This window comes from Python bivittatus, unplaced genomic scaffold (assembly GCF_059951505.1).
Source record: "Python bivittatus isolate LINGU-HERP-01145 unplaced genomic scaffold, Pbiv_v1 ctg000610_np1212, whole genome shotgun sequence".
Lineage (NCBI taxonomy): Eukaryota > Metazoa > Chordata > Lepidosauria > Squamata > Pythonidae > Python > Python bivittatus.
In genome coordinates, this window is record NW_028277088.1 from 45,561,967 (window position 1) to 45,587,987 (window position 26,021).

General features: G+C 38.9%; 2 protein-coding genes across 2 annotated transcripts; both read left to right on the plus strand.

The window, feature by feature from the left end:
• Positions 1-198: 198 nt before the first annotated feature.
• Positions 199-10,914, plus strand: CASP14 (caspase 14). Its single transcript, XM_007432671.4, has 7 exons — positions 199-764; positions 1,511-1,587; positions 3,281-3,436; positions 4,817-5,042; positions 7,076-7,186; positions 8,351-8,460; positions 9,978-10,914. The coding sequence occupies exons 1-7, from the start codon at positions 479-481 to the stop codon at positions 10,086-10,088; spliced, it is 1,077 nt and encodes a 358-aa protein (XP_007432733.1). The 5' UTR covers positions 199-478; the 3' UTR covers positions 10,089-10,914.
• Positions 10,915-14,834: 3,920 nt separating this feature from the next.
• On the plus strand, positions 14,835-21,115 carry LOC103066608 (CX3C chemokine receptor 1). Its single transcript, XM_007432676.3, has 2 exons — positions 14,835-14,969; positions 18,985-21,115. Exon 2 carries the CDS (start codon positions 18,997-18,999, stop codon positions 20,056-20,058), a length of 1,062 nt encoding a protein of 353 aa, XP_007432738.1. The 5' UTR covers positions 14,835-14,969; positions 18,985-18,996; the 3' UTR covers positions 20,059-21,115.
• The last annotated feature ends 4,906 nt before the right edge of the window (positions 21,116-26,021 follow it).

Below are 26,021 nucleotides of genomic sequence, written 5' to 3' on the forward strand. Positions count from 1 at the left end.
GGAGTCCGGCGGCATATAAATGGAATAAATTATCGTTGGTCAGTCGGCCACTGGATTTGGCATCTTTATCCCCCTATCGAATCCCTCCCACAGACCTGCGACAGGCAGATGTGGGATCCGGACACTGCCCACCGCACGCGCTGCTGCCTCAAGACAAAGAGAAGGAGGGGTTGGAAACGGCACGGCCGCGCTGTGCAGCTCCTTAGCTGTGCTAGAGTTTCGGCATCTTTGGAGTTACGATGCGCTCCTGCTGCACCCCTGTCCAACGGTCGTTACAGAAATTGAATTCACCTGATCGGGAAGGCACCTGTTCCGAGACGGCCCTACGCTTGAGGGCCATTCCGTGAAAAGGGCTGTTATTCCTTACAATGAGCAGGAGGGGAGGAAAGGGCTCCTCCCCACCCCCCAAGCCCGAGGCCAGCTGCTTCCTGCAGAAGTAAAAGCGAAAGCGAGGGTCACGCCAGAGGACGGTTAAAAAATGGAGAGGGAGAAAATCAAACGCGTCCTAGATGAGTTGAGCGGGGATGAATTCAAGGAACTTAAGTACTACTTAGAAATTGTTTCTACGGAGGAAGAGAGCGCTAGAAGCTCCCGCAAAATCAGTAGAAGTGCGCTGGACAAATCAAACAGCAGCTTCGGGCTTGCGGATCTCCTGGTGCAGCATTATACAGAGCGAGCCGTGCCAGTGCTCGCGGTGGCGCTAGAGCGCGTGCCCCGCCTGGACCTCGTCGGCAAACTGAGGGAAATGGGTGCAAAGCCTCGGGGTAAGTACCGAGGAAAGAGGAAGTGGGAAGGACCGAGTCCACCTCAGGGACCCAGCGACCTCTCGCCGCCCGGTGCCTTGCAGCGGTGCTGGACTACAACGCCTGTCATTCGCAACCACCCCGAGCTCAGGATGTTAGACCCTGCGATCCAGGGTACATTTGGGGAGCAGTCTTCCTCGCAGCAGGCTGGGGAAGACGACACCCGTCCTCCTGCCCGCCCACGACGGCCTTCCCCTTTCTTTCCTCCCTGGCTCAGTCCCAACATTTTCCCGCTGCCCGATCCGCGCCCTCTCTCGCCGTTGAACGCGGACCGCTCGCTTCCTTTTCCAGCCTCATCGGCGCTTACTTTCGGTGCCATAGCGCCATCCCGTGGCGGTCCAATACACGGTTGCCCCCTTTAAAATAAAATTATATCGGGACGTCTTTCGTTAGCATTGTAGAGAAATGACTGCGCTGTACTGTAGAGTCTTAGATTTGGGAGGAGGGTGCTGACTGCTGCGGGGAGGGCAGCGATGCAGGAGGGGTTGGACCAGATATTTCTGCTATTTTCTTGAACCCACCATAACCCATTGGCTTTCTCTTGATGCAGAGTATTTTTATGCCCTCGTTCTAACAACAACTGGTGTAAAGCAGTACAGGACCTTTAGAGAGTAACTGTGAAAACACTATACAGGCATCAATAACTCAGGTATTAACATAAAACTGTAGCATCTCAACTTTCTGTCTGTGTCTCTCTGTTGGGCAAGAACCAAGTGCACCCAAGCCATCAAAAACACCTTGTAAAAGGGAATGTGAGGATGCTCCTGAAGATGAACCACACCTGGTAAGTCAGGCTATTCATTTTTCAGAAGAGTTGGGGCATTTAAATTCATGGTTCTTTGCTGTTTCGTGGCGATTCTTCATATATTTATCAAGTACTGCCTGTTTCTTGGTTTAGGAACAGGAGGTGTTCTGTCTATAGTATTTCCAGCCATCATCATCTTTTGGGATGGGCAGTCCCTGTAATATGTTGCAGTAATGACCCTTTGCACTTTGTAAGATTCTTTTAAAAGTAAAAACTGATAACAAGTTATTTATTTTTTGAGTTAGTCATAAAAAACCTTGCATATATAACTTGGAATGTTGGTCAAGTTTAGAGTCCGAAAGTTAAAGAATTCACAATTAGAGCAAGCCATGTGTTACTTGTGGACCCTCCCACTCATGGAGTTGTGAGATTGACTGGCACTAGAGGCAGAAATGGGGGACACCAATTTTCCTGGCACTTCAATGATATGCTTCAAGAACCCACTTGACCACCACCATTTCAGCACATGTCCTTCTTGGAACATGGACTTCAAAAGCATCTTCTTTGCGTTCTAGGAGCTGGAGATCCCTTCTTCGGTGCCAGCCCAGTCACCCCATTTTACTAATTTTTTGCATTCATTTTAGATTTTAATTAAGGAAAAGCTGTGAGGCCTGGATGCACAGTGCCAGTCTCAGCCATTCTGTTTATTGGCCCTGGGGCCATTTTGATTTAGAAACATGCCGGAAAGGGCTCAGGCCTTTCTTAGATAAAGACAGGCAGCTGTGGCAACAACATCTTCAAAGTTGATATAACTTCCTGAGGGGTGCAGAGACATGTCGGAAAATAATCCATCTCTGCCATCACAAACAAAGATGCAGAAAGTAATTCTTTCTTAATGCCAAACTTTTATACTGCCAAACAGGAATGATTTTCTCATTACAGATGACTTTCTTTTGTAGGAAATGTTCACAGTTTTAGTAGTTTTCAATAGGTGGTACCTACAGTGGTTAAGATGCACTTATTCAGTGATAAAGAAATGCTTCCTCTTTTTTTTCCTATGGGTTGCCAACACAATGCCCCCTCCCCAGGCCCCTTAATACCAGTAGTATCATGACATTGCTGCTACTCCTAGATAGTATCCACAAGGCTCCCCAAATTATAAACAAATGAATTAATAAAAAGCCCCAAATTCATGACATCACAAATCTTGCAAAATAAATGAAATGCCAAATTTTCATAAGATATCCTGGGGCTAGATTACTGAAATCTCACAAGACTTTGGATATTTTATTTTAGTATTGCTCCATCACACAAAATCAGGTCTGGTTTCTGATCCCTGAAAACATAATGCATGATGATCCCGTTCATTCATTTCTGCTTTATGCTCAGTTTCATGGACAAGTTGCTGAACTTTGTTGCTTTGCCATCTAAGAATGTGCAATTATAAAGAAATTTTTTGGTCAGATTTGTGTCATAAACACTTGGAAACCTCACTTTTTTTTTTACCCTCATAAGTTTAACTCTTGGAAAACAGAGGTTTTCTGACTGGCCATGGCTATTCTGTGAATGGACAAGTCAGTTCTTGCTGCTGACTGAATCAACTGATGGACGTGATCAAATTGTTTTTACTGGGAATCCTGTCTTTTCTGATGTTCTTGAGAATTTAAAAGCTTGACTGATATTTTGAAAACCTTCAACTGACTTTCAACAAATATTCCACAATCTTTTTCAGGAACGCTATGAAATGCGCAATCGGCGTGTTGCCTTCATGATGTGCGTAACGAAAAACAGAGATGGCTCCGAAGAGGATATTGGAAAAATGAAAAAACTGTTTGAGAAATGCAGGTTTATTACCCCTTTACAAGACTGCATAAATCCTTCCAAAGAGGTAAGTTCTTAAAATCGCACTTTAAGAAGGGATCTTCAGAGGTTTATAGTGAATTGCCAAATGTTGTCACAATATTAAGGCCAGGAATGCATTAAATATTGAAGAATTAATTCAGTAAACATTAGCATCCACAGTAACACTGATAGCAGATTTCAGAATTTCAAACCATTAAAAATTAACATGATTCATATGCAGTGGTACAGTTGTACCACTAAGAAATTAACTAGTTCTTTCCATCTGTGAAATTTAAAAACTATAATATGGCTATGAATTGGCCACTTCCCTAGTCAAAGGGGCAACAAAGAAGGAAGATTCCATCCATCCTTGGTTGTTTCTGTGCTTGTCATTAGGAAAAAGGCTTAACTCTATCTTCTTCTATCAACCTTCTAAAAAAAAAATAGCCTGCTAGAATTCTAGCCACCTGAGTTTCTATGGGAAGGGAAAATTTCCTCATCCATTTTGCTGCTAGCTTGTTAACAAGCTAGAAATCCTGTCAGTTTCAATACCAAGATGGCCTAAAAAAAACCCTGCATTAATGAACATAGAATAGTGGTTTTGGATTACAGAACTGAAGAAAAACTAAATCCTTTCTCATAGACGAGGAAGCCAAGAGCGCTTGAGAAGTTGCACCATTTCCTCCCAGGACAAACAGCACAGGGAGACAGCAACTTGGAGCTTCCATTGTCCAGAGGAGTTAGTGCAGGAAGCTTGTTCTCCCCTCCCTGTCAGGAAGAACATCGGCCTCAACTGCCAACTGCCCTAGAACTAGAGAGCTTATGGAAAGCACATTCTGGCCTCTAGCACTGCTCAGGTGACTCAGAGTCAACAACCAGACTCATACCTGGTTGACTTGTATGGACTTCAAACATAAGTCAGATCAGGCCTGGTTAGGACTTGAATGGGGGACTTTCAAGGAAGCAGGATTGTATGCTAGATGGAAATCAAAGGATATTCTGAAATGAGGCGATCACAAAGCATGTGTACACTGCTGCCAAGAAGACTGCTTGTATGTGACCATCAAGTCAACACAGGTCAGGTTTGACTTGAAGAAAACTTTATTTTCGGGCTCTAGACAGTGTGTGTATGTTCTGGATATCTAGTGATACCCAGAACAGCAGCCATGGAAGTTTGTTCAAAACAAAGTAGAGAGTTATGCAGTTCAAGATTATATCATATTGATTGGGTTATAAATGTTAACAGACTGGCACTGGAACCTGAATTTGCTTCTTTTCCTTTTGATTCACCATTCCTTATTCCTTTTGTTTCTTGTCTATTTATGACCCTGGCAAAGCAACTGTTTTATCTTTTAATCTCTGTGTAGCAGTTACAAAAGTTATGTGTTATATATGTGATTTGTAATATTCTTGGTCACTTTAACAGAAATTAATGGACGATCTAAAAGAGTTCCAGAAGTATATCAACACCTCGACTGAGGAGATCAGCTGCTGCCTCATTACCCTTATGAGCCATGGAAAACAAGGCATTATTTTGGACCCGGATAAGAAAGAAATAATTCTGGATGAAATATTTTTACTTTTCAACAATAAAAACTGTCCTAAGCTCCAAGGAAAGCCTAAAATATTTATAATTCAAGCCTGCCAAGGAAGTCAGTACACTTCAAACCTGTTGCATGCATTGAAAAATATTGTTATTAATATAATCAAGACATTTCTGTTTTTGCCAACTGATTGTTCGTTTTGTACTTCTGGTGCACTATACAGAAATTTGAGGTCTGCACATGAATTTCAAAAGAATAGATCAGAAAATTAACCTTTGGGCAGGGAAAATTGCTGGCACTTAATGGGTAACAGATTATTATCTCTTTTTTTAAAACAAACTTTATTATTTAAAAAAACAAACATATAACCATATAATTATAAATAAATTTATATACATAAAAATTACACATAGAACAATACATACAGCGATTTCCAGATCTCTTCACAGTGAATCTATTACTATTAATTTACTATTTTCTTGTCTCATTATACTATTTTATATACTTATTCCACTTCTATATTACTATTACATTAAGTATCAGTTATTTTTATATTTTGTGATTCTTCTGTGTAACTCAAGAAAGGGAACCATTCTTCCATAAATTTATCCACATCTTTATCTTTTAATTGGTCCGTTAACTTTGAGCAGATTATTATCTATTAAGGGAAAATGTGGCTCACTTGTTTTTGGCTTAGCATGTTATGTTAACCCATCCAATTGTCACCTTCAGATGATTGTGGTTAAACAAACTAGAGTTTACCAGTTGTGAACTCAGCCAGAGTTGACAGATAGTGAGAAAAGGCATTTGTGCTGCAAGTCAGGGAAAGAAATTGATGTGTGAGAGAGCTTCATCATAAGGGCCAGCCTTGTTCAATGGTGGGGAATGATGAAAAGAGCCTGAAAATCTCTTGTTACAAGGTAATATAGGCCTGTCTAAAGTAATGAATGAAGAAGCTTTTGCTATTGGGTTTCTCCTACAATGGTGGCTTGACCTGGCCCTTGGTCCTTATGACTATCCTCAGCACAACTATCTTGTGGGTGTGCAGTTCTCAACAGAGTAGGCAATATGCCATTCAACTGCTTTTTGAGTCTCTCAGCTCAAGGCTCTTAAGGCTCTAATCATCTTTTCTTATAGTAGTTTTTAATCAGTTCCACTAAACACATATTCCCCAAAGACCTCTGTGGTCTGAGGTGAGTTTATTCTCTAAATAAAATGAGGGAAATAATAGTTAATAATACCAAAGGCATCACTTGTATGATGAACAAACCCTCATTGTCTCAAATACATTTTTCACTGTACTGATAGGCTTAGCAAGTACCCATGAAATAGAGGGAATTGGCTAGTTATTGCAATTATGCTAGAAGTTGTCTACTCTTTATGCCTTCTTGTATCCATGTTTGTTTCCAAAAGAGTCTACTGAGTTTGGATAAACTTGCTTGCTTGGATTTAGTGTGTATAGGCTTACAGCTTTTAATACACAGGCTCCCTCAAATTTGAGGCTTGGCAAACTTGAACCCCTTTTCCTTAATCCATAATCACCAAAGAGTTTCTCAGGTTTATGAATACTTTACTGTCCTGCCTTTGACATTGAGTGAGAGTTCCTCTCCCCAGCTTATTTCTAGCTTTAATTCAAGCTGAAGAAAAACTTTACCTGAATGAAGCTATGAACATTTGTGTCAGTCTTTTGAGGTAGACCAGACTTGAACACCAAAGTTATGAACACTAAAACTGCTTTTATTATGGGGTTACAGTAACAGAATCTCTGAATATGCCTCCCTCCTCCTTGCCTTTATCGTAAAGAGAACTAGGGAGGGTCAAGCCTGAGACATTTTCTCAAATTCCAGTCTTCTTCTGGACTCAGATTTCTCTTATCTGACCATTGCCTTGGCTGCGGCTCTTCCTCCTGTTCCTCAAGGTCATTTTCACAGCCCATTACAATTTGTTGCTGAGAGCTCTGTTCCAAGATTGGCTGAAATATTCATGGATTTCTATAATATCACATCAACTTCTCCAGTTTAACTGTTGACCGTGTTTAAGGTGTAGTGAAGGACTTGATGACCATGATGTTAGCATTCATACAAATTTGGTGAAAGCAACTGTATGGTCTTAATTACAAGTATTTCCATCTCATAACACAGATGACAGAGACTATGGAATAGTAGAAGCAGATGATAAGATTGAGAAATTTCAGCAACAGCGGAAGCTGCCTACAGCCAGTGATTATTTTATTGTATATTCCAGTCAAAAAGGTAAGAGTAAATCAAAGGACTGCCATCAATGAATGCATACTGTATATATACCTCAACTCCATTGGCAAAGAGCTGCAAGTTCCACAGTACTTAGAGTGCAACTGTTTCCCATAATCGTGATTAAGCCACACTGTTCTTAACTGGACGGACTCTTGAGTTAACGTGGATAGGGTTTGCACAGTTAATGTTGTTAAGATTAGGGTGAATTTCTAAAGAGTAATTATGAAGCATCCAAAGCTAGAAGAGTTAGAAAGTTTCTTCTCATGTCTGCTAAACCTTCTTCAGGTATCATTCCCTTAGGAGAAGGGATTGCTAAACTTTTGGAAACTCTATAGTTTGAGAAAAAAATTGGCAATATTGCCAGAAAGGCCATTTTTTTCTTCTGACACCTAACTTATGTAACCTAGCAATGAAAGTCCATAGATCTTTTTTTGTTGTTTGCTTTAACCCATCAGTACTTGCTTGTTGCTCCAGTGAGTTGTGTCATAGCAGGGCTCATAATGAATTATTCCTGTAATGCAGGGATATCAGCTGCTGTGTACTTGGGACTCTTCTACCATCTAGACAGGAGGTTTTCAAACCCCTCATGGCCCAGAATGTGGGGCCTTGCATTTCCTCTCTTGTGGCTACTAACGTGACATTGTGTCATACTTCACTTATCTTGTAGCACACAAGTCCCAAAGGATGCCTTGTATTTAGAACAAGGGAGTCCAGTATTGTCTAGGACAGAGATGTCTATAGGCCAACTCCTGTGCCCTTCAGGAAAAGCAGTCTCATCTTTACCGCTAAAGCAGATGGTTGTGGAGTGGAGTTTATAGTAGAACACTGTAAACCATGCAGCTTTACTACCTCTTGATCCTGTAGGTCTGCTCTAAAGCAAAATGATCTTTAGTTCAGACTTCCCCTCAAAATGTTTTGCATATCATCCTGTAGAATTGGGCTGATATCCTAGTTCACTAATTTACACAGCAAAATTTCCTGATGCATCAAATCTGAATTTTAGTTCCATGTACTGGAAAGAAAAGGCTATATTTGAAAACATCATTCCCTAATATACACAAAAAGTAGAGGCACAGTTCTGATACACTTCAGTTCCATTAATGTTATTGAAATGTCCAGAAATGGATTAAAAAAATAACAAGCCACTCTGCTTTCTTATTTCAGGATTCGTGTCTTTACGTAACAGTAATACAGGCTCAGTAATGATTACTGCTATGGATGAAGTCTTTTCAGCTCATTGGCAGAACTGGCATGTTGGGGATCTTTTCACAAAGGTAAACTTACATTAATTGGCTGTGCACAAATTATGAAAACCTGTTCTTTATTCCTCATTTATAAGCAGATAAAGGTGATACTGAATTCCTCTGCCTCTTTATAGCCCAGAAGGATTCCATCATGTCTAAGAAAGCAGTGTTGAGAAATCTATTAAATATAAGCTAGCTGAGTATATGCAAACCCTGTGCATATAAGCAAGCTCTCTGAATCCCAGTCTATTTGATCATCTCAATATTCCATTCCTGAATCTGTGACCGATATCTTTTTGCCAGGACTTTTCAAGGTGGAGAATTAGTTATCTTAGTATGGCTTTAAGCCTGGGTCTGCATAAAATCTGTTTCAGTCACCCAGGTTGCCAGTCTACACTGAAAGCTGGATTGTTGGTACATACCTTTGTTGGCTATACTGGATTACCTGCAATCTGTTTATACCATGGCTTCCAACTTTTTGGTAGATAAGAGCCATCTGTGGGCTTTGCATGGTGCACTGGGTGCCATAATCCTCAAAATCTGCAAGGGATATGATATCAGTGAACTCAGGGCATCAATCTTGTCCCATAAATATCTCCTCAAAACCAGGGAAAAACAGTTTAATTTGGAAGGGGGGAGATCAGGATTTTGAAAGCAAAACGGGTGCCTCAAGCCTCTGAAAGACTTAAGGCATCCATTTTATCCTTTCAAACTTCTGGAAATACAACAGAAGATTTGAACATTTGAGACTCAGCCAGATGGAGACCCAGGGAGTCACAATGAGAATCCTAAAGACATAAGCATCCTATAGGGCACTGACTGCTTAGACCTGATTCAAAAGAACCTCAGAGGCAGAGCTGAGGAAGACCTCTGTCTGGCACTAAGGAGAAACCTTGCCCACCAAAGCAGAGAATTCTAGCCTAAATTGGCTAATGTTTCAGTTTAATACAAAACCACATCATATGTTCTGTTCAATATGCATTAAAATGCATCATGACTGAGCAAGACCTCTTGTGCAGCTCATATTCATTCAGTACACCACCATTCTGGCCTATGGTGTCAACACATACTTAGCTGTGTATTATCTTCTCTCCCAGTAGACTTCTAACTTAACAAATGTACATCCCATTCCTTCATTAAAAGGCAATGTCTGTTATTACTTCACTTGCTCCAAAATGTGGTAAACCAGCCCTCTTCTGTTTGAGGACCTTTATGGTCATTCCACTGAGTGGCATTCACTTCCTGGTCCTGAGGTAATAGCTCCATTGTTCTGTCCCCAAAGTTAAAAATAGATAACAATATCATGATCAGTAATCAGATTCTGAACAATTGCATACAGCTCTGATTAGCTTAGCATAATAGATCCTTATTTAATGATTGTATTTCTATTAGTATTTATTAATTCTAATGAGATACACAGTATAACTACAGTGTCCATAAGAAAAAAAGCGGGGGGAGAAAAGAACGAAAGTAGAAAAAAAAACTTCAGAGTCTAATCTTTCAGTTTGCTTTTAATAATATTTTTGCCTTTCTGATTTTTTTTCCAGGTTAACGGCATGATGGTGAAACAAGAGTTTCGTTTGGCAAATGACACGGATACAGTGAAAGCCTGTTTAGTAACAGAATCCACTCTTACCAAAGCTGTATTTTTAAAATAAATTTCTATAATTATATAAGCTAACGTGGTTGGATAAGGACATCCATTTAATCTTTTAAAGTAGATTTTAAATTTAATAGCTTCATTAGAATAGCTACTCATTTATATTTCTTGCTTTCCACAAATTGGAGATCAGATAAGGCATTGAGAAAGAGATTTTCTTATTAAAGTCAACCTCATATTACATAAAGCTAGAAGGGTTCAGGGCTATAGTGATCCAAATATGACTCCTAAAATGGGGCTGAGGGAGTACATACTATGGATTTATCATTCATAATGGACAGATTCTTGTGATTTACCTACTAAGTGGATCTTTGATACAAACCCAGGATTATCCAAAGTTTAGGCAATTTTAATTAAATTTTGGCAGGTATTGTAAGTTTCGGCATTTCATTCCATAGGAAGGGCGGCTATCTTTTCTTGATTGACATCTGTGGTTGAACTCAAAAATCAGCGCTTTTTGTGGAAAAGATTTTATATGATCTGCAATAAGCAAGTAGGCTGGACCTTTCTTAGTTTTTAGCTATGAAGACTAAATTTTAGTCACTAAGAGTATAATGTTAAAACTGAAACAAATGAGAGCATATTTATTGCTGGTGCAATCTTTATAATGCTCTCATTTGTTTCAGTTTTAACATTATACTCATTCAGTTAATTCTCTTTCTTGATCTGTTTTAAGTTTTTCATTCATAAGAACAATAGCTGCCATATTGTTATTAAAGTATTGTAACCATTTTTTTAAAAGTTTTTAAAAATGTTAATCTAGATGCCTTCTTCATGTATTTCTGATATTTGAACAGATACATTAAATAAAGGGAAAAATAATGGATCAGGCTTGGTCCTTCTTTCATAAATCAGTTCCTAGAGTAGAACCTTGGAAGAATGTAAGGACTACTACTGCCAAGAAACTATTTTGAAATGTCTTTTGTTTATAAAACATTAACCTTTTCCAGTGTTTTCTATGTTTATTTTTTTCTGTATGGAATTTATAGTAAAATAATTTATACAGTGGGTTGTACTTTGAAACACACATATTGTTCAATACATACAATTATATTGAACGCTTTTATCGGTGAAGTTTAAAATTATTGTTTATTATGTTGTTCATATGCAAATATGAATTTCATCCTTTTTATCTTATAATTTGATGACCTGCCAAAGAAAATATCTCCAATAACATGTAGGGCAATTATGGTGAAAGGCCAAGGTTTTTCTGACCCTGCATGTGATCTTAGTCTGTCAAATAAAGGAAGCTTTCCTCTTCTGTCAGACAACAGAGTTTCTGATATATGGAGACAAGACCAGTGGCAGATACCAAGCCTCCAGCCTGAACTGGAGTTGGGGAAGGTGCGGGGAATCAACAACTGAAGAATCTAGAAAGTTCATCAAAATGATGAAAAGACATCATGCCATCATGATGCAAGCTCTATTCCTATGTTTGTTCATGACACCTGTATAAAAGGGATCGTGACACCTGTATAAAAGGTGACCCAGCTTGCACATTTATCATTTGCTCTTCTCTCTGGATGTCTAGAAGAAAGCAGTGGCAAACTATTTCCATTTTGTGTTCGAGAAAACTCCATGGACAGGTTGATGAAATTACCAATAATTGAGCTGGAGTCAACAGTGACTTTATCTTCTTTAAGTAAATTTATAGGAATGCATTTACTGTTTTTTGCATTCACATTTGGTTGAACTTGCTGTTGTTCAATTACAGCCATGTGCTTCAGGCCCTTTATGCATAATCTATAAACACAGAAATAGCCACATTCATGTGCAAAGAAAAGAGTAGAGTGCAATCAAGGTGAATCTAAAAAGAAGACGTTTGGCCTGAGTTTTCACTGACACTTGAAGGTTCCTATTAACTTAAAATATTTAAATCCTGTATTATAGTGTATGCATTCTTGTTTTGTTATTTTATTAGGCCTGAAGGCCTCAGAGGTTGGAAGCAGCCTGATTGTCTTTACCTATTTTGGGGTGTACACCACTGTTCTTTTGATTAGCAATAGTGGTAACTAAGATGCTTCAGTGGTGATATAAGCACAAGATGGCAGCCACCTTTCTTCCTCACTTTTCTTCCCTTCGTTCCCAACTATGATTGCTACTAAAATTATCACTCCTTATTATATAGATGGAGGTAAAACAGCACTATGATTACTGCATTAAGAACAGAAGTTGTGTTCTCCAAAAAGAAAGGGAGAAGGGAGGAGAGCAAGAAAATTTAATTTAATTTACATGAGCCAATATCAAAAACTTAGTCTTCCTGACATGACAAGACCAACAAAAAGTAAATGCTGCCTATCATCTATAATCAGTGACCAAGCTGGATATAAAACAAAATTTTGCAGTTGATTTCTTATCTCTTAAGAGAAGTACATTTAGGGTTGGGAAATAGGAATAATTTTAGGAACAGGAAGTAAGAGGAGGATGTGATTGCTCTTCCTGTTAGCTCTCCCAACTATGCATTTTTTGTCCTTTGTTTTTTGCTTCAGTGTGGTCATGGTGCTGTGAGCCATGGTCTTCTGGATATTGAGTGAGCAGCCGAGTTTTGCAAGTTTGCCCACAGCTTGCATTGGGAGTTTTTATGCAGCTATTGGAGTTGGCTTGTGGTGACAGAGACCCAGCCAACTGGGAGAAGGAGAAGAAGGTGGAGGATTGCAGATTGTAACAGCTACTGCTAGTAAGGGCCACATGGTGTATCCATGCATGACCAAGTCCCCCCAGTTCCTTGGCACTCATTATCCCTCTAATCTGTTAGGACAAAGATCTTGCAGCTCCCAACATTGGGAGCACATAACATCAAGAATGCAGGCCTTGCACCAGCTGCTGATTGGTTTCCAAGTACAATTTAAGCAAACTGGCAGGTTTGGAAGTGGTGTGTCTGAGATCCAAGGGGGATCTTAAATTCACAAAAGCTCAATCTCTCAAATCTGACAAAGGCTTGGAAGCATTGGAAATAATTATTCTTATTTCCTATGAAACAAGAATTAAGACTAGGAAAAAATGACCATTCTCAAGATAAACTCATTACAAATTTACCATCCAAATTTCATTAAGTACAGGGCAGCTTATTGGAAATAACTTAAAAATAACAATTATTAACCTACTTTTGAATATTGAGTGACAGAAGCCCTTGTTAAGCTCCATGGAAGTCTCACTGCTGACTGACTTTAAACTTGGGCTAATGGATGCTTACAGACCAAGAGCCAAAGGCAATCTCTCATGGAGATCTCCTATAATTATTAAATTTGTCAAGTCTAGCACTAGAGTTCATCTTTCACAATCCTCAAGACAATTGAAACACTGTAGAGGTACAAGTCAACCAATCAATCAAACTTGATTATGGGTCATAAATCCAGGCTGTGTACAAGAAAGCGCAGTATGTGATACAATATAGCATGCATAGTAAAAAGGCCTCTAATTGTGCTTGGTCTACTTTGCTGTGCCAGCATCTTGGCTTCAATGAATTTCAAAGTAGCTGGTACATACTACAACGTACAGAGCGAACCTCCAGAGAAAAAGAAAAGATTGCTGCTGAATTCCTTTGAGCATTCAGAGAAATCTGGGCGATACGAGTCTATTGCTTCCCTGAATAATGTAGCATGAAACCCAGGTACTTAAAACAAGGGATTCCTTCCACTTGGGTCCTCCAAGCATCCAGCGTAGTTTTTTGAAGCCCCTTGAAAATGCTTGGCCTTTGTTTTCTCAGAGTTAATTTGTAAATAGTGTTGCCTACAGAAATGGTCCATGGCTCTTCTAAGACCTACTGGTGTGTGTCTGTGACAGTATAACAGCATCATCTCCGTAGAGCAGTACAGATATAGATCTATTGGCCAGTTTTGGGGGAAGAAACTCTTCCTTGCTCAGGAGCCAAAATACATCCTTGTTTAATCCCCTTGCTGTTGGCCTCATGTCTGAGAGGGGCCCAGCTATAGTGCATCTCCCCATCAAACTGGTGTTCTTGTAGAGTGCCTGTAATTTGGTGAGTATCTGTCAATTGTAGATGCTTTGAGTTTGTTTCAAAGAGTTTCTCTAAAGATGGAGTCAAAGGCCTTCTAGAGATCTACAAACAGGACAAAAAGGCATGATTTCGGTGGCTGAGTGTATTTTTCAATCAAATGGGAGAGTATCAGCCCTTGATCAAACCCAGAGCCACCTACCTAGCCTATCTTGGACTAATCTTGTAGTTCTGATTCAGGACCAGCTCTATCATGGCCTGTTCTATATTTGCTAAGATATCAGGCTGCTGTCCACAACTGCAGCAGAGCTTGCTAGTCCACTCTGGGTATAAATTAGGATGTTGGACTGCAAAGTGCTTAAAGTAAAATCTGAGGCGAATTGGAGAAACAGCTTTTTGAGGATGCGTATATGCCAGTGTTGTTCAAACTTGGCCACTTTAAGATGAATGGACTTCAACTCCCAGAATTCCCCAGCCAGCATGGCTGGCTGGGTAATTCTGGGAGTTGAACTCCACTCATCTTAAAGTGGCCAAGTTTGAACAACACTAGTATATGCATTTTTAAGCTAGCAAAATTTCTTAGAACTTTTCATTTTTTAATTGAAAAATTCTCATTCTTTTCAGAGAAAATTCAAGGATTCCAAAAAAGAAAGAAAAAGGGGGGAAAAAACAAAAACCTAAACACAGCCTTTCGTGAGACTACGGGAAATTCCAGACCACAACGAAAGCATGCAGTACCCAACATCTCCATGCTTGTGGTTGTTAATGTACGCAAGATCTTCTGAGGAAGCAATTTGTTTGCTGATTTTGCAATGGAGAAATAGAGCATTTATTGAAATGCTGGCTGTAAGTTAAAGCAGGTAAAAGACTCATCCAAACTAGATTTGAAGACTACATTTTTTCACAGCAAGACAACTGTTTAAGGTAAGACTAGAAGCCCTGTACAATATCTCAAAAAAGAAAACGAGGGGTTTTCTCTCCATTTTTTTTTTTCCTGAGGCTACCTCATCATCTTGATCCTACTCAACATGTACTGAAGATTAATCATACTTTAGTTGATTAATTGGCTGCCAATTTGCATACAGTTAATTGGTTATAAATTGAATACAAGTAGAGCAAGGGGTTCTGAAGCAAGGAACATACATTACTTGTATATAGTACAATATTCTTAATAGCAATATATTCTATTCAGGGAAGAAGAATGAATTGTCTGTTTTAAGATAGTCTTACGATCTTCATCTTTTCAAAATATTTGTTAAAGTTTTTAATGGTGGAATTATACAATGGTGCAATTATATAACCTCCTGTCAAAATGTTAAAATCTATATTTATATTGGAGAGCATGCCCAATAAGTTAAATTATTTGTCGAAGATATAACTAAAGTATAACGTGCAACCCATAGTCTCTAAATACTGTTCATTCCTATACATTATACATAATGAAATGTTTCGAATTTGAAATTGAAAGCAGACTTAGATGTTTTTATGGAAGCAGATCTTTTCTGGTGCTAAAATCCATGGCCAGAAAACAAATTATATTATTTCATTCATATACAACTATTTCCAAACTATATCCAATATGAATTAATATTTCTTTTTCTGCAGTTTGCTAGTTTTACACAATAAAGGTAAAATCTAAGTATTCTATTTATATATATTTATATAGCCTGTGTGTGCTCTGTGCGTGTTTGTTAAGAATCTGCAGAAAGCAAGCAGAGAACTTTCCCTTCACTTTTTCTTCATAGTTCCGCCTTTATTTGCTTCTTCTTTTGTGGTTTATAGTGAAACATGACAATACTGCTTGGGTGTTTAGCATGAAGGACCAAACTTGAGACTGGAATTACCGTCTTTTCTGCACTGCTCTGCGTCTGTTTGAAAATGTGGATTTCTTAGAATTCTCTATCATTATACTATCATTGTTTCCCACCCATCCCCATCTAATCTCCATCAGACTGGTGATGCATCTGATTTTTATACAGCTAGCTGGGAGATGTTTAGAACGTACAAATATAGAAGCAAAAGTGAATATAAAGTTATATTTCCTTGCAGAAAACATAGTTGCCTGTATAAATCCAACCTCAGCTCTCTGTTTTGAAAGTGTCCTTATCTGGTCCAATCTGAACAATCTTCACCAGAATTGGTGTACTCGGGGAGGTGGCACAGCATGTCTTACATATTTTCATCAGCCTAAATATATGTAGTTTTTATTTTATGAAAATAAAATCTTCACAAAATGAATGACGGACCATTACCTTTCCATTGCATCTTATTTATGACAGCATTATCTATATGTTGAGCTGTCTTGGAAATATAGTATTTCACCATTTTATTAATAATTTAATGACAGCTCCTTAAAGCCTGGAGACAGCTTTCAGTGTGAGCTGAAGGCTCTTTCAAAGACACAGAGTATCATATGTAGCTCTTTCCATGGACATGGGGGGGCTTTCAGGATGGCAACTCCTCTGCTGTGGAATTCCTCTCCATCAGCTCAGGGACAATCCCATCCCATCCTATCCCATCCCATCCAAGGTCCTTCTGTTAGTCATTCTTTTCCTTGGCATAGCCTTCTGCTGCAAGCTCTATATTAGGCGTATTATGTCTTACATGTTTGCCTTGTTAGTCAAAATAAAGCCATTAAACAAAAGAGCAGGGGAACCTGCCATAGCCTCAAGGCTCTGTAGGACAGACAACTTTTAAGAAGCAAGCTGAAGGGCATTTGAGAGCTTTCATCTGCAGTGAACACGGGTCTTCCCTGAACTGTTGCTCTCCAAAAGAGTTGGACTTTAATACTAGAGAAGGCTTAGGGGAGCTTCTTGTTAAATGTTGGGAGAATAGCACATCCCTTGTTTTAAAAAATGTTTGATAATATATCACATTGCAGCCATGGAGATAATGTGGAGGGAAACTCTGAGGAAGCATCTGTTAGCCACAGCCTGGTTGCATCCACAGGGGTGAAGGAACTAAGGCAGGTGCCACAAGGGCTACAGGTCAATCCTGCCTAAGAGATGCCAGCAAGGGAGTACCTGAGGATGAAGTTGAGGTGGCATTAATCTCTCCTGCCCCTCTGACTAACTTGATTCCAGATGGACAGCAGCAAGAGAAACAGAATGTCTTGTTTTTCAAAACCCTAAGTAAAGACTTTTCTCACCAACTTCCCTTTTGCTTCATTGTTAACAAACTGACAGCACACCCCTGCTTTCAGTTGCCATGACCCCTGACCAGCAGAGCGGACACTTCTGTTATTTTGTATTTTGAAATAACAGAGAAGTCTGTTTACCAGTGGCAAAACCAGGAAGAGCATAGATACCACAAACCATCCCTTTACCCTTCATAGTGTTTCTACTGAAAGCAGATACCAGAACACTGGATCCAAGGCTCTTCCTTCTTCTCAAGAATTCATGAATTCAGTTCCAGCACCTGCCAGCCTAGCCGAAACCTACAGGACGGGTGGGAAAAAGAACCATCAGAGAAAACCAAAAAAGGCCATGCAAACATCCAAGATGCTTACTCTTGCTAGCAAAAGACAGTAAGGGCTAGGAAATGAGGGGCTGAAAAGCACATCAATAACCAATTAATATAGGCAACAAATTATATGCAAATCTGCATCCCTTTTGATCTCCTTTTTTAGTGATGGTCACCCTACTCAGAGAGTGGATGTATAGCTAGGCTATACTACTTCACAGCATGGGGATTTTCTGTTTCCCTGTTTTTTCATAAATTTCCTACACAAAGAAAACAAGGCAATTGTAATGCAAATAGTGGGAAAACAAGACCAACTGTAACACAACTATAATGCAACCAAGTGTAACACAACCGACTGAAACACAACTAGTGGGACACTCCAAGGTTCCCGTCTATGATCAGGGAATGGTTTGGGGTAGCAATAAAAAGCAACAAGTAGCATTTAACGCATTATGGTCTCAGCAAGTAGCAGCGTCTCGCTGACCATATCTGACCTCAAAAGCTAAGCAGAGTTGAACCTTGTTTGCACTTCGATGGGAAAGCACCAGAGAATTCCAGGCCTATAGACTAAATGGGAAGTTGAAAAACTTCTTGAAAGAAATCAATGGCTAATCACATCCATACTGTAGCCAAGAAAACTGCATTGGTAAGTCTGTGAAACTAATAGAAGCTGAGTTTGCCTGCTGCATTTTTTAATATTAGCCAAGGTTGACTAGGTATTGCTACATGCCAGAATATTATATTACCTATTATTTTCATAGCATAAGACAATGAACATTGGTGAAGCTACAAAAACAGCAGTCACAATATAACCTATTGGAAGGAGCTAAAAGAGAAGTCATCCATCTGAGGCCCCCTGGCCATTTGTGGTCCCCAACTCTTTTTATGCCCCAATCCTCAACCACAATGGCCCCAAATCATTACCAGTTTCCAAAGACTTTGAGGCCAGGACATACTGTAATATAACCCACCCTGCCATTGTATAATTTTTTTTAATCAACTCTTCCCACCAATAAAAAAAAAAGAGAGAGAGAAAGAAATACAATGTCCTGTCCATGTCCGTATATGTGACATGTCCTTTCCCATTTCATATCATGACTCTATTCACTACAATCCTTGCACACACCAACAAGTTAAATACAACCCTTGGTCATCCAAAGATTGCCCAGACTAAAACATGAAACACAGTACTGCATTAAGTGTAACTAAATCCTACTAAAATCTGTCTGACTTACAGCATTTTCCTTTGTATTTCACTCAGAAATAAGTCCCATCAAATGCAGCACAGTTTACCCCAGAACAATTACCTGAGCATTTTACTTCTGAAATTAAGTTTGCTTCCTTGCATGTATGCCCCTGAAAGAAAAGCTAAAAGTGGCTCACTTATGCTTCTGAAGAGCTCTGTAATCTATAACTTCTAACAGTATTGTATATGTCTATGCCTAACTATGTTTCTCATTTATATTTTTATTTCAAGCATATATTCACCATGACTGAAAAAGATATTGAAGTAACCTCTGCATTTGTCTATGAGGAATACGCCATTCCATGTGATAAAATGGACATCCAGATACTTGGGCAAGTCTTTCTGCCTGTGTTGTATGCCCTGGTGTTCACCATTGGGCTGGTAGGAAATTTTCTGGTGGTTCTTACCATTCTGAAAGCCAGGCACCAAAAGAGCATCACCGATTTTTTTTTTCTGAATTTGGCCATCTCTGATCTTCTTTTTGTGATTTCTCTTCCTTTTTGGGCTTCTTATATCATACAAGGCTGGACACTTGGGAACATTTCATGCCAAATCGTTTCCTCTTTCTATTCTGTGGGCTACTTTGGTGGCATGTTTTTCATCACCATCATAAGCATTGACAGATACCTGGCTATTGTCCGGGCAACATGTATTATGAAAGCCAGGACAGTTACCTATGGATATCTTACTAGTGTTTCAATATGGATCCTGGCAGTTTTGTTTGCAAGCCCCCACTTTATATTCATCCAAAAGTCAGAGAGCAAATGTACTTCATTGTTTCCAGAACACCTTGAAAAAATCTGGCCTGTTTTCAGCTACATGGAAATGAACATCATTGGATTCCTTCTCCCAATGTGCATCATGAGCTTCTGCTATCTGCAGATCATCAGAACACTACTGTCTTGCAAAAATCATTGCAAACAAAAAGCTATGAAAGTGATTTTACTTGTGGTAATTGTATTTTTTCTCTTCTGGACTCCATATCACATTTCACTTTTTCTGAAGGTATTACAGTACTTTGACTTCTTTGATGATTGCAGTTCCTTAAGGCTTCTGGATTATACCATGCAGGTGACTGAGCCACTAGCTTTCAGCCACTGTTGTCTTAATCCAATCATTTATGTTTTTGCTGGTGAAAAATTCAGAAAGCATCTTTCCCTCTTGGTTCTCAGATGCATTTCATTCACTTGTGCCTGTGGACCTTGTAGCCAGTATCGCAATGCAGTGTCCACTCCTATTTCAGAGGTTGCTGGGACAAGCAATCAGACCCAGAACACCAGTGACCAAGTTGCATCTCTCCTTTGACTGTTAACAGTTACATGGTACTGAATATTTGGCATACTGAATGTTAAGCTATTTTATCCAACCTAATTAAATAACCAATACATTTTATATTGTTTAAGCAGTTACATCCTTGTTTCCCACTATTTCTTTTGTTAACATATTCAGAGGGAAAAGGGTTTTATATTGGGACCTCTGGCTGCTTAGAGTACTTCACATAAGTAGAGAGACATGAAGAATTACTACAAAACAGAGCTATAATGGCTCGCTATCCAGAAATTCTTGGAACTATGATAAACAACTGAAGAATCTGGTATATACCCTGCTTCCGCCACCCTCTTTTCCCAATCATTTGTGTCCTCTTCTGAGAACAAGAGATTAGCTATTGCAAAGGAAAGGACAAGCTGTATTTGGATCGTACACACACATAATTCAGTAGGAGATTTTTCACAGAATCATAGAAACTTAGGGTTGGAAAGGACCTTGTCATCCAACCCCAATCCCTATCAAATGCAAGAATCCAACACTGGAGCATCTCCAACAAATGGCCATCCAGCCTCTGTTTAACTATTTCTAGCAAAGAACATAATCAGTGCCCTCTTGGATCTGATCCTTGGCAGATCTAGTCCAGCTGTCTGTTCTCATAGTGGTCAACCAACTGCACAAGGAAGCCCACTAGTCTCCCAGCAGATGGTCTTCAGAGGCAATGGCACTGCCATTAAGACTACTGTAATAGCCTTGATCCCCCATGAATAAAGCAGTTATTGGCTGCTTTAAAAACTGGCTCAGCTTAATTGTACTAAACTAAGCTGCAACTCTAAATACACTTAGTAAAACAGATATGAGAACCTCCTTCTTTTAGAAGTTGTGAAACTTCAACTCTGAGCATTTCACGCCACTGGTTATTTTAGTAGCACATGCTGAAAAGTGTGAGAGAGCAACAACTATAGGGTTTTGCAGTGTTGCTCTAAGACTTGACTCCACTATATTGATTAAGATTTCTTCTTAGTAATCAAATGATAAGATATTTTGAAGTTATATGCTTTCCTAAAATGGGAAAAAAGAGAAAAAAGGAAGAAGATGAGCCAGCAAAAATTTTTAAAAAAACACTCTATACAATTGTTCTTTATAAATTGTCCAACTTTGATGGAAAAGGAAGATTTCTTCTGGCAAAGGCAGAAGACCCAGTCCTGCTACAACTGTACCACAAGTTGTAAAAGGAGAAAGAAAATCAGCTTGCTAAGAAAGCCCTCGGCACCTGCAAAGGAAAGACCTAAATAAAGTCAACAGACTAGACAGTTCAACCACTTCTGTTTTTTCTCGTCCATATTGTTCTGTTTTGAATCCAACAAAAATAGCAATGTAAGCCACCTGCTGAAAGTGGCCTTCCTTTAGATATCACATAACATTGATGTTTGGTTTTGATTTTTAAATTCCTTTCTTCTTGCCTTGACTCATAGACTCAATAATTTGGCTTTCTAAATTCAGATAGAGCTTTTACCTCCAGCCACTGATAAGTTTTCAGTTAAATATGCAAACTAGGAAACAAGGGGCATATGGTACAGCTACCCAGATTTCATTTAAATGTAAGGGGAAATGTCTTAATGGCAAGATCTGTGCAACAGTGGAATCGTATATTTAGACAGGATGTGGATACTCCATCTGTGGCAAATTTTAAGAAGATGCTGGACAGCCCCCCCTCATGATTGTTTAATTGGTTTTCCTGCACATTGCAGAGGGTTGCACCAGATGACCCCGTGGTCCATTCCAACTGTACAGTTCTATGCTTTTATGATTTAAATTGCTAATGTGAAATACAACCCAATCTCTGCCTTATTATTTCCCTCTTCTCATGACTTCTCTGTTGGTCTGAAAAATATAATAGTAAAAATAAGACTAAAATGTAAATGCTCCATTCTCATTTCACTTGCTTGACAAGGATACGAAAGGAACCTGGAATCTGGCTGCTGTGATTGCTTTGAAAAAAACCTAAAATTATATTCCTATATTTTTCCTCCATTATAATATTGTTTCTAAGACAAATGTAATCTCATAACCCAAATGATGACCTCTAAATCTCTTCTAATCCAAATTGGGAATCTGGTAGCACCTTTTCTGACTAACAAATTTTATTAAAAGACATAAGCCTTTGTGAGCTGCAGCTTGCTTCATCAGAGGCATACAGTGGATAGACTGATGTTGGATTTAAACTGGGGTGACACTGAAAAGGAGGAAAGGAAGGGGAAAATAGGTTGGTTATGCAGCTGCAGGTACCTGTGAAAAGCAGGGCTTCAGCAGCAGAACTGAGCAAGAAATTGATACTCACATACATCAAAAGGTTCCAGACTATTTCAGAAGATCTCAACAAATACAACGAGCTTTTTAACACATTACAATTGTTAACTGGTAAGGTACTTGTAATATCTCACATGTAACCTGGTGCAGCCTTTCTATGCATCTAATGAGGCAAGCTGCAACTCACAAAAGCTTATGCCTTTTAATCCAACTTGTTAGTCAGAAAAAGTGCCATTAGATTCCTGATTTTTTTTATGCCACCATAGATTAACATGGCTGTCCTCCTACCATTTCTAATCCAAACAATGACCTCTAAACATACAGCTCTCACGTAGCCAGGATGTCCCAATCTACTGAATAAATCTTTCAGCCACAAATTAATTTTATCTATTTGAAGCTATTTATCCCAGTACTGTATACATAAGGAGGAGGTCTTGTATCAGCAGTTAGAAATTTGGCCAGTGTAAGGGCCATATTGGACCCAATGGAAGCCTCAGGTGGACACACAAGTAGGAAGAGCTGGAAGTGGGTGGACAACAGTCCATGGGACCAGGAATGACATGTGTACACTGTCTTCATGCTTATTCCATCTCTTGCACATGCACACACATAAACACACCTGCTCAGACTTCTCACTATGCTATCATCCCAAAAGTAGTAACTTTAAGCTTTTATCTCCATGCCATCATGTTCAAGGCTGCTGTTCCTCTGTTGGAGAAATCACTCAGAAGGACATTGAAATCTGTTTTCCTAGCAATCCAATTCAGAATCTGAAGGAGATTTTTATTGTGGTCCCTCCTCAGTAGACAAGTTGGTGTTTCTCTACTGCTATCAGCCACTTTGATCGGGATTTTTTGGGAGACCTTTAACTTGCCCCAGCCTCTCCAACAAACCTGATTATAAGCCTTTCCCCACTTGCATATAACCACAGCACAAACATACCCTGGAATGTTATCAGCTCAGCTTTTTTATTTTGATTTTAATTAACCTAATTATAGTTTTGAGATTGCAATGCAGACACACCCAAGCTAAACCTCCAAAATGTGATCTAGAAAGTTTGATTGCCTAAGAGTTCCAGTCAGGTTTTCTTTAGTTTCTTTCAAGCTTTTAACTGCTTCTCTATTTCAAGTTTTTCAGCATTTTCGGAAAATACAGTCTAAGTCTACATTTAATTTAAATATTGCTTGTGTCATGAAAATAGTTTATTATGGCTCTCACATCCCTGAAATCTTAAGGACAAGCAGTTTCGAAGTTTATGTACTGGCAAATGCTGGATGTTATCCTAAATCACATAATTCATCTAGAGATGTACATGCTGAGAATAAAGAAGCAGTTAAGTAGCTATAGGGCTGTACTGCAGTTTCTTCAAGCATAAAAAGCATAAAAGAGCCTCCCCCATTCTCATATCTCCATGAGATTCAGGATTTTCATTACCTCCAATGAGAATTCTAGAACAATCTTTCCACATGCTTAGAACTACAACTCTCATTTCCCCGGCCAACATGAGCATGAGTTCGGGCACTGGGATCCCAAGGAACTGGGCTGAGGAAGGATGACAAAAATACTGTAAATGTTGTAGTGCTTCTTGCTAGCCAGCTATAACACTCACAGTCCTTTGCTTTTTGTTGTGCTTCTCAAAGTTTCTAAGACTTGCATACCTCAGTCCAGGTGAAAAGAATGTTTAGACTAATAACAGTTAGCAACCATCAAAAAGATTTTTAAAAAATTAAATTAAATTGAGCTGGAGTCCAGTAGACTTCATGGACAGACAGCTTTCATGATGGCTACCTTAACATATCCAGAGACAAATGGTTCACTGTCTTCTTCAATTATTGGTACTTTTTCCATTAGGGATTTTTTTCTAACATTCAACCAATATCTGCCTTCTAGTAATATAATACCATTATTTTGTGTCCTACACTCTGGAATGATAGAGAATATATCTTGTGTGACCATTCTATTGGGTGCTTGAAAAATGCTATTGGATCTCCCATCTGTGCCCTTTCTCAAGGTTAAACACAGTTTCCTCAGCTTCTCTTCCCAAGATTCGGATTCCAGTTCTCCTATCAGCCTTGTTGTTCTTTCTTTGTGGGTGTGAAGAGACTTACAACTAATCTTCAGAAGAGGAAAGGAATGAACATGCCATTAACTTTCAGGAAAAATGACACAGTCCTGGGAAAGAGGAGTGAGAAAGACGCTCAAAATAACCCACAAAATAATAATTTAAATTGAGATCAACAGATTTGAGATTAAAACTGATCCATCAAAAAATTCTATTTCAGGTAAATTCCATTGTATCTGAATGGATGGACAGCTGATTTCATTTGTGGGTATAATATAAAAATTTTGAGGGTTCATTGACCCATATGATTTGATCTTGTGATTTATTTGTGTTTTTTTTAAAAAAATAACATTTTAATAAATATAAATAGGTTTATAGGCAAACTTCTTAATGTTAAAGATGTTAATGTTATGCTGAATTATATTCTGTGAATCTCACTATCTTTGAGGAATTCTGCTTATATTGGGCTGGGACGGGGGATGCAAAAATTTTGGGGGGTTGTGGGGTTTTTTTTGAGAAACTGGAAAAGTGACATTCCTGCCATTAAAGGACTGGATTTTGGAAATGTGTAATTTATCTGGTTTTGAAAAAGTAATTTTCTCAATCAGAAAATGAAGCGGTATGTCTCTCTTTGGCATAGGTTTCACGATATTTTACAATAATAGAATAGTATTATCATACTTTTTCTCTTCTTTTTAAAAAGAGTACAGTATATAAGTGATATATTTAGATAATTAGTCATTTCTTCTCCCCACCTTTTTTTAATGTTCTGTTTAGATTTTTCTTTTATTTAGCTTTCTGTATTTCCAATAGAAGAGAATATGTATGGCTCAGGGTTGAACTGTTGAGTCCTTGGGGTTCTCTGAGCTTGGTTGTTTTCTTGCAAACGTTTCGTTACCCAGCTAGGTAACATCTTCAGTGCTTTGTATGGATCTGGTATGTACTGTAGATGACACCTTTGTTATAATAAAAAAGGAACAACTAGAGAAGACACATGAAACTATCGACAACATCTTCAAAGGAATAAAATTCACCAGAGAGGAAGAAAACAACAACACGCTACCCTTCCTGGATATCCTCATCAGCAGAGGAAACAACAGCAAATTAGAAACCCAAGTCTATCAGAAACAACCCACACTAACCAAGTACTCCATTACCAAAGTAACAACCCAACCTCCCACAAGAGGAGCTATGTAGGAACATTATTCAAACAAGCACAAGCACACTGCAGCAACCCAGAACAGCAGAAAAAGGAAACAGACCACCTATACAACATCTTCCAACAAAGTGGATACCCATGCAACTTTATCAAAAAGTGCCTGACTGCTCAACCTACTACAACACAACCAACACAAGCTATGAAAAGCATAACACTGCCATACATCAGAAACGTCTCAGAAACAACCAACAGACTACTACAACCACATGACATCTCTGTAGCACACAAACCAACTAAAGCCCTCCAAAACATCTTAAGTAAACCAAAAGACCCAGTATCCCAAGAAGAAAAAAACAGGAATCATCTACAACATACAGTGTAAGGACTGTAACAACCACTATGTAGGACAGACAGGCAGCCATCAACAGGCACATAAACAACAACTACACACTATTCAAAAGAGACAATAAA